Source organism: Entelurus aequoreus, linkage group LG09 (assembly GCF_033978785.1).
Source record: "Entelurus aequoreus isolate RoL-2023_Sb linkage group LG09, RoL_Eaeq_v1.1, whole genome shotgun sequence".
NCBI classification, from domain to species: domain Eukaryota; kingdom Metazoa; phylum Chordata; class Actinopteri; order Syngnathiformes; family Syngnathidae; genus Entelurus; species Entelurus aequoreus.
The window spans coordinates 62,291,256-62,313,836 of record NC_084739.1 but is presented as its reverse complement, the minus strand read 5'-3'; the positions used below and the strand labels follow the sequence as shown (position 1 = coordinate 62,313,836).

The following is a 22,581-nucleotide window of genomic DNA, read 5'->3' as shown; positions in this document are numbered from 1 at the left end:
ACATTGGCGTTATTAGGCCTATTTTAGGGGGGCTCAGGCCCCCCTAAAATATCCTTAAGCCCCCCTAAATAATTTGGTGTTAACAAAAAAAAAAAAAAAAAAAAAAGTTTTTTTTTGTTTTTTTTTACAAATACATGCCGACATATTCATTATAAAGTGGCCCAAATATGAGTTTAAATAAATAATCATATAACCTGTCATTATTCACTCAGTTTCCCCTCACTTCATAGCGTAAGGTAGAGAGCCCCTTTAGTGCGTCGGTATCCAATCCATTCCACTTGTTCATATAGAAAATGCCCACATCACTCAAAATCCAGTCCGCATTTTCTCTGCGACCTTGCTTGCGGTCCTGCAGGTGTACGAAGCACATGAGCACACAGCACTGCAGAACAAGAACCTTGTGTCTGCAATTGTGAATATTTTAGTTTTTAAGTTTTGTGTTTCTTGTAGAATCTATATGAAGTAATATACATTAGCCTATTGTTAAAATAATGAAAAAAACATCATTAAATATATTTGTTTTATTGTATTGTTACATTAATAGCTTTTGTATTATTATAGGATGGCTTGTTAAACATTTCATAGGATTTTCAGAGGGTGGAAAAACCAAGACATTTAATATAAAATGTAAAATGAATAAATACATAAAAAGAAAAAGAAAAAAAATGGTTAAAAGCCATCGTCCCGGGGAGCATTTAAGTTCGTCCCGTGCATCTTTTTACCGTCCCCGGGACAACGGGACTACATTGATCTCAAGCCCTGGAAGTTACATTTTATTGTTTTTTTTTTTGTTTTTGTTTTTTTTGTTTTTTTTTTGTTTGTTTTTTTATTTTTATTTCAAACAACATTTAAAAAAAACCACAAGATACACTTACCATTAGTGCATCAACCCAAGAAAACCCTCCCTCCCCCATTCACACTCATCCACACTCATTTACACAAAAGGAGCTGTCTCTTTCTGTTATTAAAAAAACAACAACTTCTGGTTCCTACAGTATAGAACAATACAGTCTGCAAGGGATACAGTCATTCGAGCACACATGATTGTGTGTGGTGCTGGTCCATTTTATTGTTTGCATTATTTCTTTCAGCATTGCACTTTGAAGATGGTCCCTCAGCTCTTTGACAGCTTTGGCTCTTTTTCAGATCAGCAGACTAAGTCTTTCTTATTTACAGTATATATAAAAGTTTCTCATTTCTATTCAGACTTCCATATATATTTAATTTCCTTAACGGCTTGCCATAATATATATATATATAAATATAAAATATACAAGCCAAATTATCCCGATCCAGATATGACTTTAATTCAAGTAATTAAGTAATATTTCCAGGGCTTGAATTTACAACCATTTTAGTCACATATGTGCCCAAAATGTAATCTGTGCAACTTCAAAATATTTGGGAACAATTATTGTATTGTGAGCGAAAGTGGTGGCATTAGCTTCTATGTTGTTAATGAGTAACATAGAGGCTAATGCCATGACTTCCATTGTGTTTCAGTGTATCTTGAAGGATCATGCAAGTCATTGTTTCTTGTTGATGCTGTGCAAACCCATGTTTGTTGTTGTACTGAACACAGATTGAAAATAAACCGACTGAAATAATAAAACAACAATTAATAATTTCTGAGTCTTTGTTAGCCGTTTGTGAAGTTTTGTGCTCGTGCGCTACGTTCACTCGCATCCTGTGCATCTCCTGAGGGCTAAGCCCCCCCTGTCCTTAAAAGCTAGTGACGCCCCTGACGACAGAGCCAAAAGTTCTCTGTTCATCTTTTAAAGAATGAATATTGGCTAGATTGGACACAACAGTTGCAAGAGCAGAATCAATGTCAGCAACCATTGTTGTTTCAATCAAACAGTCACTTCCCTCGCTACGTCACATCTAGGAAGTCCTGATTGGTTCATTATTTTCTGCTATCTGGAAGGAGTTTGCATTGCCCTCGAGCCCAGATCCTTGTGTGGAGCTCAGCCGACTACAAGGATCTGGCCACGGTCAGGTCAGCAAAACATACGCAGGAATCAAGATACTCTGAGGTGTACCTAATAGTGTGTCTTGTAAATGTGTCAAAATGAAGCAACACGTTCTTTTGGACTGTTTATTGACTTAAAATATGATTGGCATACTTTTCATGTAAAAAAAAAAACACAATGCGTTCACTATGTTTACATTCCCAGTGTTGAAGAACCAAATGTTATTCATACACATCTTTGTGATGGGTGCATATCAAATACCAAGTGACAAAAAGGATTTCAACTTTTTTTTTTTTTTTTAAAAACAGCACATAAACAATACAAGAGTACACACTGCATTTTAAAGATGTCGTCCCTTACCGAATCAAATTGTAAAGATCATTAAAAGAAGCACTGTTTTGAACTGCTGTACCGGACTCGGCCACTAGAGGGCAGTAAAGTAATGATAAATAAATTGTCCGTCTTTATAAACAAATTGTGACAGATATTCATTAAATTAATTATGTGTAATATGAACCAAAAAAATGGTATATCAGTACCTTTTTTAAGTTTTTAATCACGTTTGGAATCAGACAAATAATTACCAACACCAACGTCGCTCATTAGCCACCAGAGGGCGCCATTGCTTCACTACATCAATGCTACTTTTCTAAATCATTTTGATGCGGACTTTGAAGGCAGTTAAAGAACATTAACGTGTGTGTGTGTGTGTGTGTGTGTGTTTGTGCGCGCGTGTGTGTGTGCGTGTGTGTGTGTGTGTGCGTGTGTGTGCGTGTGTGTGTGTGTGTGTACACACAAGAGAATAGCATCACTGTATATTGCCACAGGAAGAACACAACCAGGACTGTCATCACATTGAACACAAGAGCATGAGTTCACTGAATATTCACATCTCATATTCATTAGCAGAAGACTGGCTCAAAAAGGTTCAGGAATATTAACAGAAAAAAATTACAAATAAAAACAACCTGAATATCACAAGTGAGAACATCTGCAGAATATTTATACCCCATCACACGCAACTTATAGGAAGCAGGAAGGCAATGTACAGGAGGTCAGTGAACACAACACAACTTTCATTCACACAAAGTTGTGTTTTCCAAGGCATTAAAAGCACGTTTACGAATGCAGCTAGCCACAAAAAAGAGGAAAGTGTGTGACAACCTTGAAGCCTCCAGTCAATTGCACTTAAATACTTCTTACCCACTGACAAGTTCTGTTTAAAGCCCTTTTCCAGGTGCAAGAACCTGTCCTCCCAGACCCGTGTGGAGCACCTGTGGCGTGCACATGGACAAACTTGCTATGGTGGAAGAGACTCTTAAAAGCTTTCATTCCAACAACCGTGTCCTCGTTTTTACGTGGACTCTCTGGGAATCCTCCTGTGGAAGACCACTGACTGCCGCTGCTGGAACTGCTGCTTCCTCCGCCTCTTCTGGTCCCAGCGACACAGCAGGATCATCTTGAAGGTGGTGCGGAAGGTCTTGTTGCACAGGGCGTAGCACATGGGGTTGACGGTGCTGTTGACGTAGCACAGCCAGTAGCCCACCGCCCACAACGTGTCCGGGATGCAGCCCTGGCAGAAAGCGTTGATGAGGACCATGATGTTGTACGGCGTCCACGTGATGATGAACGCAAAGAGGATGGCGCTCAGAGTCTGGGCGGCCTTCTTCTCCTTGACCAGAGACATGCGCTTCCTCTTAGAGATCTGAGTCCGAGCGCGGGTGGCAAAACGCTTGGCGAGGGCTGCCTCCTTGAAGGACATGGGGACGGTTGGGGATCGGGTGACATCACCGGCAGTCGCGGTTGCGTCCGCAGACGTTGCTGGCGTCCCATCCAGAGAGTTCTGGGTCGCCCGGATAGTTGGCATGGACTGTATCTTGCGGGAGCAGAAGCGTTGGTGGTAGCTGTTTCCCGCATTCGGACTAGTCGCGTCTCGGTTAACTTCCGCCCCCCTCAGTGGGTCCTGCTCTGAAGCTTCATCCAGATCTTCGCAGGAAGTGAGCTGAGAGTCGACAGCAGCTTTCATTCCTGGCAGGCTGAGAACGATAGAGAAGATAGTGTGGCTTTCTCTAACACCACAGTCTTCGTCATCTGATGACCCGGACTGGTCTAGTGAGAGTACATTGTCGTTGTTGTTCCAGCTGTCGCTACTGCTTTGATCTGGGTCACCCTCACCTTGGCGGACGCTACCAGGTCTACATGATCGAACCCCCGGCCAGCAGTGGAGGCGACTGACAAGCTCCCGACAGGCGCTCTTTCTTTGGGACAACCTGGTCAGCTCGTAGCTGCTGCAGCTTCTAGAACTGCCGGTTTGATGCACGAACCGAGCTCTGTTGACGCCGCCGTTCCTCGCCGCAATCCTGCCGCCGCGAGCCCCCGAGCCCTGAAGTCCCGCTAGCTCTTTGGAGCGGTTCTCGGTCTCCTTGTAGATGCGCCAGTAGAGGACACTCATGATGGTGACGGGCAGGTAAAAAGCTGCCATGGCAGTGCAGAAGGTGATGGTGCGCTGCTGGAGGAACTGGATGTAGCATTTATCAGACGGCACCGTCCTTTGGCCTTCAAAGTACTGCCACAGGAGGATGGCGGGGGCCCACAGAACCAGAGACACGAACCAGGCCAATCCGATCATGATCCCGGCTCGTTTTGTCGTCCGTTTGGCCCGGTAAGTCAGGGGCCTGGTGACGGAAAAGTAGCGGTCAAAGCTGATGACCAGGAGGTTCATCACTGAAGCGTTGCTGGCGACGTAGTCGATAGCCAGCCAGAGGTCACAGGCCCAGTTCCCTAAGGCCCAGTAGCCCATCACCAGATAGGCGGTGTACAGGTTCATGGAGATGACCCCGATGATGAGGTCTGCTACGGCCAAGCTCAGCAGGAAGTAGTTATTCACCGTCTTTAGCTGGCGGTTCACCTTGAAGGACACCACCACCAGGATGTTCCCGATGATGGTGACCAGGGAGAGCATCCCCGTCAGCAGCACGATGAGGACCACCTGCCACACCGTGTGCCCGCCCAGAGGATCCGGAACTGACGTCTCATTGCCGGCCTGTGATCCCCGGGTCAGGTTCAAGAGGGAAATGGTGGGGGAGGAGCTGTCACCGGGCGTGTTCGGGTGGAAAAGCAACCAGGGTAAGGTTCCTACTTGGTGGAGAGCATTGGATTGTGGGTAAGATCCCGCTGCGGGTGGCGAGGTGTTGGGTATGAGGAAGAGACCAGGGTTTGTGCTGTTGGAGGGCATCGTTGTGTCCGGGCATATTCTGAAAAGAGAAAGAGGGCGGAGAAATCAGTTAGAAAAGATGCAGTTGCACTAAATGTCCAGCAGATGATGCCAGAGTGTCAATGTACAGTAGAAACTGTCCTGAGCTGGATCAATGTACAGTAGAAAGTGTCCTTAGATGGATCAATGTACAGTAGAAACTGTCCTTAGATGGATCAATGTGCAGTAGAAAGTGTCCTGAGGTGGATCAATGTACAGTAGAAACTGTCCTGAGCTGGATCAATGTACAGTAGAAAGCGTCCTGAGCTGGATCAATGTACAGTAGAAAGTGTCCTGAGCTGGATCAATGTACAGTAGAAACTGTCCTGAGCTGGATCAATGTACAGTAGAAACTGTCCTGAGATGAATCAATGTACAGTAGAAACTGTCCTGAGCTGGATCAATGTACAGTAGAAACTGTCCTGAGCTGAATCAATGTACAGTAGAAACTGTCCTGAGCTGGATCAATGTACAGTAGAAACTGTCCTGAGCTGGATCAATGTACAGTAGAAAGTGTCCTGAGCTGGATCAATGTACAGTAGAAAGTGTCCTTAGCTGGATCAATGTACAGTAGAAAGTGTCCTGAGCTGGATCAATGTACAGTAGAAAGTGTCCTGAGCTGGATCAATGTACAGTAGAAAGTGTCCTGAGCTGGATCAATGTACAGTAGAAACTGTCCTGAGCTGAATCAATGTACAGTAGAAAGTGTCCTGAGCTGGATCAATGTACAGTAGAAACTGTCCTGAGCTGAATCAATGTACAGTAGAAAGTGTCCTGAGCTGGATCAATGTACACTAGAAACTGTCCTGAGCTGGATCAATGTACAGTAGAAACTGTCCTGAGCTGGATCAATGTACAGTGGAAACTGTCCTTGGATGGATCAATGTACAGTAGAAAGTGTCCTGAGCTGGATCAATGTACAGTAGAAAGTGTCCTGAGCTGGATCAATGTACAGTAGAAAGTGTCCTGAGCTGGATCAATGTACAATAGAAAGTGTCCTGAGCTGGATCAACGTACAGTAGAAAGTGTCCTGAGCTGGATCAATGTACAGTAGAAACTGTCCTGAGCTGAATCAATGTACAGTAGAAACTGTCCTGAGCTGGATCAATGTACAGTAGAAAGTGTCCTGAGCTGGATCAATGTACAGTAGAAAGTGTCCTTAGCTGGATCAATGTACAGTAGAAAGTGTCCTGAGCTGGATCAATGTACAGTAGAAAGTGTCCTGAGCTGGATCAATGTACAGTAGAAAGTGTCCTGAGCTGGATCAATGTACAGTAGAAACTGTCCTGAGCTGAATCAATGTACAGTAGAAAGTGTCCTGAGCTGGATCAATGTACAGTAGAAAGTGTCCTGAGCTGAATCAATGTACAGTAGAAAGTGTCCTGAGCTGGATCAATGTACACTAGAAACTGTCCTGAGCTGGATCAATGTACAGTAGAAACTGTCCTGAGCTGGATCAATGTACAGTGGAAACTGTCCTTGGATGGATCAATGTACAGTAGAAAGTGTCCTGAGCTGGATCAATGTACAGTAGAAAGTGTCCTGAGCTGGATCAATGTACAGTAGAAAGTGTCCTGAGCTGGATCAATGTACAATAGAAAGTGTCCTGAGCTGGATCAACGTACAGTAGAAAGTGTCCTGAGCTGGATCAATGTACAGTAGAAACTGTCCTGAGCTGAATCAATGTACAGTAGAAACTGTCCTGAGCTGGATCAATGTACAGTAGAAAGTGTCCTGAGCTGGATCAATGTACAGTAGAAAGTGTCCTTAGCTGGATCAATGTACAGTAGAAAGTGTCCTGAGCTGGATCAATGTACAGTAGAAAGTGTCCTGAGCTGGATCAATGTACAGTAGAAAGTGTCCTGAGCTGGATCAATGTACAGTAGAAACTGTCCTGAGCTGAATCAATGTACAGTAGAAAGTGTCCTGAGCTGGATCAATGTACAGTAGAAAGTGTCCTGAGCTGGATCAATGTACACTAGAAACTGTCCTGAGCTGGATCAATGTACAGTAGAAACTGTCCTGAGCTGGATCAATGTACAGTGGAAACTGTCCTTGGATGGATCAATGTACAGTAGAAAGTGTCCTGAGCTGGATCAATGTACAATAGAAAGTGTCCTGAGCTGGATCAATGTACAGTAGAAAGTGTCCTGAGCTGGATCAATGTACAGTAGAAAGTGTCCTGAGCTGGATCCATGAAGACCACAGCGAGGACCTGCTGTTAATCAATGCAAGTGAGTGTTCTTCATAACACATAACACCAGATTTTCTGTAACTGTAACAATGATCTGGAGTGCATGAGAGAGTGGAGAGATTGCTGTCCAGGACTCCATGCTTATAGAAGCATATTGCGCAACACACAACCGATGCTGACTGAGCAAAAAGTGCTCAGTCAGCAGTAATAAAACTAATAAGGTGACATGCATGACTTTCACACCTCACAACCTTTTAGAGAGCATGCAGCGCTACATTGAGCTCTAAAGCATACTTCGCTGCCTCCTGTGGAGGTCGGGAGGTCGCCTACAGCCACAGCCGTTGATGCCAATGATTTGTTTTGTTTTTTGTTCCAATCAGACCACGTCAGGGAGAGTTTCCCCATTAATTGTATTGTTTGTAATGCAGCGCGGCGTCTCTTTTTAGGCTCGCTGGAGCCAGGAACTCCTTTCACAAGCGCTAATTGCTAATAGCTCGTTAGTGGTGTTTGCATTGTAGCAGGAGGCTCACTTGAGGGAAGCCAGAAGAGGCTTTTAACGACTTTGGATTATAAACTGAGAGGACTTTTTTTTGGGCAATTGCCTTTTGAGTTGGCGCGATGCAACACTTTGCTACTGCGTGTGCGAAATAGACTTTGTGTAATTAAAATCCTCCTCTGAGCAGCAGACATAATAGTTCTTGTAGCGCTCATGTTCATCACGGCGCCAAGTAAACATGGCGGCCAGCCTTTGTGACGACACAAGACGTGATGAGGAAGGACAAGGAGGAAGAACCCAGGCAGAACCTGGGCACGGTTTACACAAATATCATCACACGCACAACTAAGCACAAGCACACACACACACACACACACACACACACACACACACACACACACACACACACACACACACACACACACACACACACACACACACACACACACACACACACACACACACTGGGGAAGATATTTGGAGCTGAGAGCTGAGAGTGCTCCCACAGAGCAGGTGAAATAGTCCTGACACAAACATGCACCATCCACACTCAACTCCACGTCAACCTTCACGCATACATTTACATTATACATTATATGTAGATGTAATACACACAATACATATATTTATACATTATATGTGGATGTAATACACACAATACATATATTTATACATTATATGTAGATGTAATACACACAATACATATAGTTATACATTATATGTAGATGTAATACACACAATACATATATTTATACATTATATGTAGATGTAATACACACAATACATATATTTATACGTTATATGTAGATGTAATACACACAATACATATATTTATACATTATATGTAGATGTAATACACACAATACATATATTTATACATTATATGTAGATGTAATACACACAATACATATATTTATACGTTATATGTAGATGTAATACACACAATACATATATTTATACGTTATATGTAGATGTAATACACACAATACATATATTTATACATTATATGTAGATGTAATACACACAATACATATATTTATACATTATATGTAGATGTAATACACACAATACATATATTTATACATTATATGTAGATGTAATACACACAATACATATATTTATAATTATATGTAGATGTAATACACACAATACATATATTTATACATTATATGTAGATGTAATACACACAATACATATATTTATACATTATATGTAGATGTAATACACACAATACATATATTTATACATTATATGTAGATGTAATACACACAATACATATATTTATACATTATATGTAGATGTAATACACACAATACATATATTTATACATTATATGTAGATGTAATACACACAATACATATATTTATATGTTATATGTAGATGTAATACACACAATACATATATTTATACATTATATGTAGATGTAATACACACAATACATATATTTATACATTATATAGAGATGTAATACACACAATACATATATTTATACATTATATGTAGATGTAATACACACAATACATATATTTATACATTATATGTAGATGTAATACACACAATACATATATTTATACATTATATGTAGATGTAATACACACAATACATATATTTATACATTATATGTAGATGTAATACACACAATACATATATTTATACATTATATGTAGATGTAATACACACAATACATATATTTATACATTATATGTAGATGTAATACACACAATACATATATTTATACGTTATATGTAGATGTAATACACACAATACATATATTTATACATTATATGTAGATGTAATACACACAATACATATATTTATACATTATATGTAGATGTAATACACACAATACATATATTTATACATTATATGTAGATGTAATACACACAATACATATATTTATACGTTATATGTAGATGTAATACACACAATACATATATTTATACATTATATGTAGATGTAATACACACAATACATATATTTATACATTATATGTAGATGTAATACACACAATACATATATTTATACATTATATGTAGATGTAATACACACAATACATATATTTATACATTATATGGAGATGTAATACACACAATACATATATTTATACATTATATGTAGATGTAATACACACAATACATATATACATACATCGTATGTATATATGTATAGATACCGCCCGAATGCAGCTGGGATAGGCTCCAGCACCCCTGCGACCCCGAAAGGGACAAGCGGTAGAAAATGGATGGATGGATGGATATTTTATTCATTATTATGTAAAACATATAGTATATTCTAACTGTATGCACTTTGACTCACAAGAAAGAAGCACTATATAAATATATACATTGTTATTATTGTAATAAGAAAAATAATACAATATATTTAAATACTGTATAGTAAAATAAATACATTTGATTGCTTACATGTTATTAATACATACTGTACTAAGATGAAAGTGTGAGTATTACTATGTTACACCACAACATACTGTACTAAGATCAAAGTGTGATTATTACTATGTTACACCACAACATACTGTACTAAGATCAAAGTGTGATTATTACTATGTTACACCACAACATACTGTACTAAGATGAGAGTGTGATTATTACTATGTTACACCACAACATACTGTACTAAGATGGGAGTGTGATTATTACTATATTACCCTTTTTAGACCAGTTGATCTGCCGTTTCTTTTCTTTTCTTTTCTACTCTGCTCCGGGGTGGACCGCTAGCCTGTCCATCGGATGGGGACATCTCTACGCTGCTGACCCGTCTCCGCTCGGGATGGTTCCCGCTGGCCCCACCATGGACTGGACTTTCGCTGATGTGTTGGACTTTCACAATATTATGTCAGACCCACTCGACACCGAGGATGTCGTTGTGGCTTGTACAGCCCTTTGAGACACTTGTGATTTAGGGCTATACAAATAAACATTGATTGATTGATTGATTGATGTTACATCACAACATACTGTACTAAGATGAAAGTGTGATTATTACTATGTTACATCACAACATACTGTACTAAGATGAGAGTGTGATTATTACAATGTTACATCACAACATACTGTACTAAGATGAAAGTGTGAGTATTACTATGTTACACCACAACATACTGTACTAAGATGAAAGTGTGATTATTACTATGTTACACCACAACATACTGTACTAAGATGAAAGTGTGATTATTACTATGTTACACCACAACATACTGTAATAAGATGAAAGTGTGAGTATTACTATGTTACACCACAACATACTGTACTAAGATGAAAGTGTGATTATTACTATGTTACACCACAACATACTGTACTAAGATGAAAGTGTGATTATTACAATGTTACACCACAACATACTGTACTAAGATGAAAGTGTGATTATTACTATGTTACATCACAACATACTGTACTAAGATGAGAGTGTGATTATTACAATGTTACATCACAACATACTGTACTAAGATGAAAGTGTGATTATTACTATGTTACATCACAACATACTGTACTAAGATGAGAGTGTGATTATTACAATGTTACATCACAACATACTGTACTAAGATGAGAGTGTGATTATTACAATGTTACATCACAACATACTGTACTAAGATGAAAGTGTGATTATTACTATGTTACATCACAACATACTGTACTAAGATGAGAGTGTGATTATTACAATGTTACACCACAACATACTGTACTAAGATGAAAGTGTGATTATTACTATGTTACACCACAACATACTGTACTAAGATGAAAGTGTGAGTATTACTATGTTACACCACAACATACTGTACTAAGATGAGAGTGTGATTATTACTATGTTACACCACAACATACTGTACTAAGATGAGAGTGTGATTATTACTATGTTACACCACAACATACTCTACTAAGATGAGAGTGTGATTATTACTATGTTACACCACAACATACTGTACTAAGATGAGAGTGTGATTATTACTATGTTACACCACAACATACTGTACTAAGATGAAAGTGTGATTATTACTATGTTACATCACAACATACTGTACTAAGATGAGAGTGTGAGTATTACTATGTTACACCACAACATACTGTACTAAGATGAGAGTGTGAGTATTACTATGTTACACCACAACATACTGTACTAAGATGAGAGTGTGATTATTACTATGTTACACCACAACATACTGTACTAAGATGAGAGTGTGATTATTACTATGTTACACCACAACATACTGTACTAAGATGAGAGTGTGATTATTACTATGTTACACCACAACATACTGTACTAAGATGGGAGTGTGATTATTACTATATTACCCTTTTTAGACCAGTTGATCTGCCGTTTCTTTTCTTTTCTTTTCTACTCTGCTCCGGGGTGGACCGCTAGCCTGTCCATCGGATGGGGACATCTCTACGCTGCTGACCCGTCTCCGCTCGGGATGGTTCCCGCTGGCCCCACCATGGACTGGACTTTCGCTGATGTGTTGGACTTTCACAATATTATGTCAGACCCACTCGACACCGAGGATGTCGTTGTGGCTTGTACAGCCCTTTGAGACACTTGTGATTTAGGGCTATACAAATAAACATTGATTGATTGATTGATTGATGTTACATCACAACATACTGTACTAAGATGAAAGTGTGATTATTACTATGTTACATCACAACATACTGTACTAAGATGAGAGTGTGATTATTACAATGTTACATCACAACATACTGTACTAAGATGAAAGTGTGAGTATTACTATGTTACACCACAACATACTGTACTAAGATGAAAGTGTGATTATTACTATGTTACACCACAACATACTGTACTAAGATGAAAGTGTGATTATTACTATGTTACACCACAACATACTGTAATAAGATGAAAGTGTGAGTATTACTATGTTACACCACAACATACTGTACTAAGATGAAAGTGTGATTATTACTATGTTACACCACAACATACTGTACTAAGATGAAAGTGTGATTATTACAATGTTACACCACAACATACTGTACTAAGATGAAAGTGTGATTATTACTATGTTACATCACAACATACTGTACTAAGATGAGAGTGTGATTATTACAATGTTACATCACAACATACTGTACTAAGATGAAAGTGTGATTATTACTATGTTACATCACAACATACTGTACTAAGATGAGAGTGTGATTATTACAATGTTACATCACAACATACTGTACTAAGATGAGAGTGTGATTATTACAATGTTACATCACAACATACTGTACTAAGATGAAAGTGTGATTATTACTATGTTACATCACAACATACTGTACTAAGATGAGAGTGTGATTATTACAATGTTACACCACAACATACTGTACTAAGATGAAAGTGTGATTATTACTATGTTACACCACAACATACTGTACTAAGATGAAAGTGTGAGTATTACTATGTTACACCACAACATACTGTACTAAGATGAGAGTGTGATTATTACTATGTTACACCACAACATACTGTACTAAGATGAGAGTGTGATTATTACTATGTTACACCACAACATACTCTACTAAGATGAGAGTGTGATTATTACTATGTTACACCACAACATACTGTACTAAGATGAGAGTGTGATTATTACTATGTTACACCACAACATACTGTACTAAGATGAAAGTGTGATTATTACTATGTTACATCACAACATACTGTACTAAGATGAGAGTGTGAGTATTACTATGTTACACCACAACATACTGTACTAAGATGAGAGTGTGAGTATTACTATGTTACACCACAACATACTGTACTAAGATGAGAGTGTGATTATTACTATGTTACACCACAACATACTGTACTAAGATGAAAGTGTGATTATTACTATGTTACACCACAACATACTGTACTAAGATGAAAGTGTGATTATTACTATGTTACACCACAACATACTGTACTAAGATGAGAGTGTGATTATTACTATGTTACACCACAACATACTGTACTAAGATGAAAGTGTGATTATTACAATGTTACATCACAACATACTGTACTAAGATGAAAGTGTGATTATCACAATGTTACACCACAACATACTGTACTAAGATGAAAGTGTGAGTATTACTATGTTACACCACAACATACTGTACTAAGATGAAAGTGTGATTATTACTATGTTACACCACAACATACTGTAATAAGATGAAAGTGTGATTATTACAATGTTACACCACAACATACTGTACTAAGATGAAAGTGTGATTATTACTATGTTACACCACAACATACTGTACTAAGATGAGAGTGTGATTATTACTATGTTACACCACAACATACTGTACTAAGATGAAAGTGTGATTATTACTATGTTACACCACAACATACTGTACTAAGATGAGAGTGTGATTATTACTATGTTACACCACAACATACTGTACTAAGATGAAAGTGTGATTATTACTATGTTACACCACAACATACTGTACTAAGATGAAAGTGTGATTATTACAATGTTACATCACAACATACTGTAATAAGATGAAAGTGTGATTATTACTATGTTACACCACAACATACTGTACTAAGATGAAAGTGTGATTATTACTATGTCACACCACAACATACTGTACTAAGATGAAAGTGTGATTATTACAATGTTATACCACAACATACTGTACTAAGATGAGAGTGTGATTATTACTATGTTACACCACAACATACTGTACTAAGATGAAAGTGTGATTATTACAATGTTACACCACAACATACTGTACTAAGATGAGAGTGTGATTATTACTATGTTACACCACAACATACTGTACTAAGATGAGAGTGTGATTATTACTATGTTACACCACAACATACTGTACTAAGATGAAAGTGTGATTATTACTATGTTACACCACAACATACTGTACTAAGATGAGAGTGTGATTATTACAATGTTACATCCCAACATACTGTAATAAGATGAAAGTGTGATTATTACAATGTTACACCACAACATACTGTACTAAGATGAAAGTGTGATTATTACAATGTTACACCACAACATACTGTACTAAGATGAGAGTGTGATTATTACAATGTTACACCACAACATACTGTACTAAGATGAGAGTGTGATTATTACAATGTTACACCACAACATACTGTACTAAGATGAGAGTGTGATTATTACTATGTTACACCACAACATACTGTACTAAGATGAAAGTGTGATTATTACTATGTTACACCACAACATACTGTACTAAGATGAAAGTGTGATTATTACTATGTTACACCACAACATACTGTACTAAGATGAAAGTGTGATTATTACTATGTTACACCACAACATACTGTACTAAGATGAGAGTGTGATTATTACTATGTTACACCACAACATACTGTACTAAGATGAGAGTGTGATTATTACTATGTTACACCACAACATACTGTACTAAGATGAAAGTGTGATTATTACTATGTTACACCACAACACACTGTACTAAGATGAAAGTGTGATTATTACTATGTTACACCACAACATACTGTACTAAGATGAGAGTGTGATTATTACTATGTTACACCACAAATACTGTACTAAGATGAGAGTGTGATTATTACTATGTTACACCACAACATACTGTACTAAGATGAGAGTGTGATTATTACTATGTTACACCACAACATACTGTACTAAGATGAGAGTGTGATTATTACTATGTTACACCACAACATACTGTACTAAGATGAAAGTGTGATTATTACTATGTTACACCACAACATACTGTACTAAGATGAAAGTGTGATTATTACTATGTTACACCACAACATACTGTACTAAGATGAGAGTGTGATTATTACTATGTTACACCACAACATACTGTACTAAGATGGAAGTGTGATTATTACATAGAACCAAAAGATGTTTCGTAATGTAATCTGTGATATTTCAACCTCAAGAAATGTTTTCTGGAAGATTGAAATAAAGTGTATATATTCTTTAAAAACATGTTCTGATTTATTGATTGAATACTTTGCAGACTGAATATTACATGTTATAAATAGAGAAGGTTAAAACATTGTCATGCAGAGATATGAATACATTAACTTGTGCAACATGTAAAGTACACAATATAAGAAACATTTATTCATGTAGAAATATCACAAATGACATTATCAAACATTTGTTACACTCAAATTATGATCGTAACAATCCACATTTTGTGTTATTAATTATTATAATTAAACATGGTGTAGCTCCTCTCCTCTGAATGCAAGTGCTCCTACAGCAGGTATACGAAATTCTGCAATCTTACAAAATACAAAATGTGGCAAGACACCAAATCACTGCAGGTTTTTATTTTATTTTCTTCAAAAGCATGTTTATGTCCTTCTTGTGTTGAGCACTTTAAAAGAAATATAATGTTTAACAAACATCTCGTTAAAACAAACTAGTTGTACAGACAAGGTAATAATAACTTCTAGAGATGCGCGGTTTGCGGACACAACCGCGGAGTCCGCGGATAATCCGCGGACTCCGCGGATGCATGACGAAAAAAATAGATTTTAAATAGATTGGGGCGGGTGGCGGTTGAACCAATTGGTAAATATATATACATAGTTAAATGTTGTTACCCACATAGGAAAAAGGAGCAGCACTCTTTGAAACAGGCAATTATTCATCAGACACTGCTGCTGCTGCCACGCCATATTTCTTCCCCCCTACAAACCCCCCCCCCCCCCCCATTTACTTCCGGGGCTGCGTCCAATAAAGTCACAAAGTTGCTGGGGGTCCTTAACCGGCATGCGACTGTCCTGTTTGGCGCCTGTACAAAAAAAACAATAATGGATTTCTTCAGATTCCAGCAGCTGTCAAAGACGAAGTATCCTTCCAGCGACGGCCAGTCAAAGCCGAAGTGCTAGCGATCGCTGTCAATGACGTAAGAGGAAACATGACCACGGAAGTCCCACTGGGGTGAGTTTTTCCTTGCCCGTATGTGGGTTCTGTACCGAGGATGTCGTTGTGGCTTGTACAGCCCTTTGAGACACTTGTGATTTAGGGCTATATAAATAAACATTGATTGATTGATTGATTGATTGAAGTAAATGGGGGGGGGGGGGTTTGTAGCGGGAAGAGATTGTGGTCGGGGGTGGGCGTGGTTGGGCCGGGGTCGTGGTTGGGGAATATATTTAAGCTACAATTCACCAACTCAAGTATTCATATACAGTATATATATATATATATATATATATATATATATATATATATATATATATATATATATATATATATATATATATATGTATATATATATATATATATATATATATATATATATATATATATATATTTTTTTTTTTTTTTTTTTTTTTTAATTATACGTATAAATCAAATAAATACTTGAATTTCAGTGTTCTGGAGGCTATCCAGTAGATGGCAGTATTGTCCTGTTTAAGAGTGTCACAACATTGCTGTTTACGGCAGACGAACTGCTTTACGGTAGACAAAAACGTGATTGCTGTTGTTGTGTGTTGTTACCGCGCTGGGAGGACGTTAATGAAACTGCCTAACAAAAAACCCACATAAGAAACCAAGAACTCGCCCTCGATCATTCTACAGTTATAACGTGATTGGGCAGGCACGCTGTTTATATTGTGGGAAAGCGGACGTGAAGACAGACTGTCGCCGCTGTCCCCACTCAGGTCGCATTGAGCCGGAGGGGGCGTGGCCTCCAGCTCCGGCTGAATTCCGGGAGTTTATCGGGAGAAAATTTCTGCCGGGAGGTTATCGAGAGAGGCGCTGAATTCCGGGAGTCCCCCGGTAAAACCGGGAGGGTTGGCAAGTATGCTCTAATGCGTGGCCAAGAGATATTCATGCGTGGCACGCATTGAATGTCTCTGCTGCATTGGATCAGTCTCCTTTCTTTAACAGGAATGCCTTGCATTGTCTATATTAGATATATAACAACGGGTGGGTGGCGGGCGGGTGTGGTTTTGATAAAATGTTAGTTCGGGTGGATGGCGGGTGGATGACGACTTTTGTGATGCAGTTGCGGATGAAATAATTGCCTATCCGCGCATCTCTAATAACTTCTGTTCTAGGGTACACTTATTAATGACGTAAAATTAATCACAATTAACTTTGAGTTAACTATGAGCAGTTTGTTTATTATCAAGAGCAATTAAGTATTTTAGTCGTTTGACAGCCCTCGTAAAAAATATTTATTTATTCTCAAATTTGGTGCGTGGGGCTTAAATACTGGTGCGCTCTATATAGTTCTATAGACTTTGATTTAAGGACAACATTTTACTCAGACTTTGACTTAAAGACAACATTTTACTCAGACTTTGAGTTAAGGATGACATCACAGGACGAATGAATGTCGTGATGACATCATCCTGGACAAACAAGACTATTAGCAAAGCTAGTAAAGTGTGGCTGGTTCCGTGGACGCCATCATTAGGTGCTATATTTCAACTTCCAGGCACGCAAGTGTAATAGTGTCTGGTACACACACACACACACAGACACACACAGACACACACACACACACAAGATCGATACTCATTTATTGTGTAACACAACGCCTTTGCTGACATTTGTCTGGATGCATGGGGACAGATCAGGGATGGGGACAGATCAGGGATGGGGACAGATCAGGCATGGGGACAGATCAGGCATGGGGACAGATCAGGCATGGGGACAGATCAGGGATGGGTACAGATCAGGCATGGGGACAGATCAGGCATGGGGACAGATCAGGGATGGGGTACAGATCAGGCATGGGTACAGATCAGGCATGGGGACAGATCAGGGATGGGGACAGATCAGGCATGGGGACAGATCAGGCATGGGTACAGATCAGGCATGGGGACAGATCAGGCATGGGGACAGATCAGGAATGGGGACAGATCAGGCATGGGTACAGCAATCCAAGCCCGAGTCGGCGAGGTCACCAAGTATTTTCTATTTTTAGCATCTCATCTCGCAGCTGTGATGAGGTCACATGACGGCCACTATTTCACAATAAAAGTGGCGGCTTGGCGTGCAAGTAAAAGCTTTGTTTACTCATGTATTCAGCTACTGAACAACATGTGCACTATGGCAACTATTATGACTATCAATCCTTCACTAAACCAAGGACTACACTTTTACTCAAATGTGCAAGAATGCAAAGATGAAGGTTAGAATGAGTTCGCATTAATTATAATAATTACTACAGACGTAATTATTGCGTGAAATAATGCCATCGTTTCATGAATCTATTCAAAATATGAAGATACACTAAGTCAAGCCGGAGAAGAAAATAATTACAATTAGTTCTCCAAAGACACTTCTCTATTTCACGTTAATTATAATCGTATTTAAAGAAATTCCTTGAATAATTTATGAATACAAACAATAATGTAAATGTATAAAACATTTGTATATGTACATTTAAGGTCAACAGTATTGCATTATTTGCATTAATTTATTCACAAATGAAGAACTCAACCTTTAGGATAGCTTCAAACATTTAAAAAATATTTTAAATTCAATATTTTGATAACTAGTAGATATTAATAAATATTTCTCCAAAGACACTTCTCTATTTCACATTTATTATTCAAATCTTTTTTTTTAAATGCTTAAAATAATTTATGAATATAACAATAAATAAATACATGTATAAATCATTGTATATATTTATATTTAAATACATTTAATGTAAACAATATTGAATTTACTATATTAACTTGTTCACACATTGAGAATAAGTCAAACTTTAAGAAAGCTTTACTTGACAAATACTTTTAAATTCATTATTAACTCATTCAATCAATCAATCAATCAATCAATGTTTATTTATACAGCCCTAAATCACAAGTGTCTCAAAGGGCTGCACAAGCCACAACAACATCCTCGGTACAGAGCCCACATAAGGGACGTCCATGTGATTAAAAATGATAATAATAAAAATATACAATCTGTCGAGCTGTAGAATAGCAGGATTAAAACTATTTCTCCAAGGACACTTCTTTATTTAACAATCATTTTAATGTTTAAAAAAATTGCTTAAATAATTCATGAATACAACCAAAGGACGGCAATAACTCATTTGACTTTTATTCGAGTATTTTTGAGAAGAAGAAACACTACTTTTACTGCATTACATTGAGTTTTATTCCAATGGAGTGTAAAAAGTGACGTCACACAAGGCAGCACAAATCTACAATGACTTTTAAACTAGTAAAAATAACATTTATATCATGTGCTGTCATCTGTGTCAGGAGAAATGTTCACTTTTCAGCTTACAGGAATTCTACTTCCAACTAGAGAAAACATGTTGATATTAATTAATGAACAATTGTAGTCCAAGAACCGTTAAAAAGTAGTTACTCACAAGTTACTTAATACTTGAGTAGTTTTTTCACAGAATACTTATTTACTCTTACTGAAGTAATTATTTTGATGACTACTTTTTACTTTTTCTTGAGTCATATTATTCTAAAGTCACGGTACCCTACCCACCTCTGCATATAACCAATAAATACATCAATAAATGTATAAAACATTGTATATGTATATAATGAAATACATTTGATGTAAACAATATTAAATGAGTTGTATTGATGTATTCACAAATTAAGAAGAACTCAAGCTTCACTCACTAGCAATTTTTTTTTTAAATGCACGATTGTAATAACTAATAAATACTAATAATATGGATATAAACTATGTCAAGCTGCAGAATAGCAGAATTGAAATTATTTCTCTAAGGACACTTCTTCATTTGCGACTTGTCCAGGGTGTACCCCGCCTTCCGCCCGATTGCAGCTGAGATAGGCTCCAGCACCCCCTGTGACCCCGAAAGGGATAAACGGTAGGAAATGGATGGATGACACTTCTTCATTTGACATTTATTACTATAATATTCAAACATGCCTCAAATACTTCATGAATAAAACCATAAAATAAATGTATAAATATATCTAATGTAAACCATGTTGAACTATTTGCTTTCACTTATTCCCAAATTAAGAAGAACTCAATCTTTAGGAGAGTTTTACTCACTTGTTAAATATTTGACATTTATTATATTAACTAAAAAAGTAGATTTTATGTAATAATTCATTTGAACAGTTATAGCAATATTCATTAAGCTCACAAGCTTTAGTTGAGCAGCAGAATTAATTGTATTTCTTGAAATGTGTCATCATATTTTATGATACATATTAAGAAATAATAAAAGGATAAATTAAGTCGACTCGTTTTCTAAAATAAAAAACAAAACTTATTAACATCTCAAGCTTTAGCAAAGCAACATAATGAAAGGTACTACATCACAAGTCTAAACTAATATAACATTCTTATTTATTGTTTATTCATCTTATTTTTCATGATAATAAAATCACATATGTTCAAAGAGGAAAAGAAGGCGAGCAGAGCATCACGACCTTGCTTCCCAAGGTCACTAAAATATCATTTAAGACATGAAATTATTTATTTTCATACTTTAAGTAACTTCTCTTCAGAGAATACTGTTTGCTGTCTAGTTTGCTGTAATGGAATGTCATGGAAGTGTTCTCCAGCAGAGGGCGCTGTGCACCTCCTGATGTAATGCAAGTTTTCTCCAGCAGAGGGCACTGTGCACCTCCTGATGTAATGCAGTTAACTTAGATTTTCCTGACAACAGTAATAGTAAATTGTATTTGCCCAACAGTGCAAAAGATGTAGAGTTAATGAATGAATGAACACGTTAATGAACTCGTTAGTGACGGGATTTCTTGTGCACAGAAAATGTCGGACTCCAACTTCGCAGCGATCTTTGTTCTTTGCCAAAATAATGTTTGGTGTTTGTGTATGAATATATAAATGATACAGTATCACTTCTTAGAGGTCCATAAAATGAAGCAAATGTTGGTGACAAAGACGTGTTGATTGGAGTATACTGTAAGAGTATTGTCATGTGCTAATGCCATGCTAATTGTAAAGCTAAGCTAACTGTTCTCACGCCAATGCTAATAAGTCATTGTTGTGCACTCATAGAAAGTCTATAATGTTAAATGTTCATTTCTATCAGGATAAATACACATGCATATAACTCATTAGGTTACAATATATTTAGTTTAATAAATACAGTTCATGGAAATCATAGAGAATATAAAAATGTAATTGAAGTGAATTATATTTATATAGCGCTTTTCTCGAGTGACTCAAAGCACTTTTACATAGTGAAAGCCAATATGTAAGTTCCATTTAAAGCAGTGTGGGTGGGAGCAGGTGGCTCAAGTGTCTTGCCCAAGGACACAACGGCAGAGACTAGGATGGCGGAAGCGGGGATCGAACCTGGAACCCTCAAGTTGCCGGCACGGCTGCTCTACCAACCGAGCTATGCCGCCCCATAAAGGATAGTCAAAGCACTATTAACATGAGGTCATTAAGGTGTTTGTCGATAAAGTAGAATACAATAGAATAGAGTTGTATTGTCATTATTACAGTGAACAGGTTCAAAGAACAACACAATTGGAGCATACACAATCATTTAGTCAGATAAATAGTAAAAAAGATAAAAAAGAAGATATGTATCTATATATATGTATATATCCACAAACATGCATATATCCATACATATGCATATATATATATATATATATATATATATATATATATATATATATATATATATATATATATATATATATATATATATATATATATATATATACT

General features: G+C 37.4%; 1 protein-coding gene across 2 annotated transcripts in view; it reads right to left on the bottom strand.

The window, feature by feature from the left end:
* Positions 1-2,097: 2,097 nt before the first annotated feature.
* Positions 2,098-22,581, bottom strand: part of chrm3a (cholinergic receptor, muscarinic 3a) — a 151,290-nt gene continuing 130,806 nt past the window's right edge. For both annotated transcript variants that reach the window (XM_062057781.1, XM_062057780.1), the window contains exon 3: positions 2,098-5,227. In XM_062057781.1, coding sequence (XP_061913765.1) covers positions 3,328-5,208 — 1,881 coding nt within the window. In that variant the 5' untranslated portion in view covers positions 5,209-5,227 and the 3' untranslated portion in view covers positions 2,098-3,327. The remainder of the gene's footprint in view (positions 5,228-22,581) is intronic.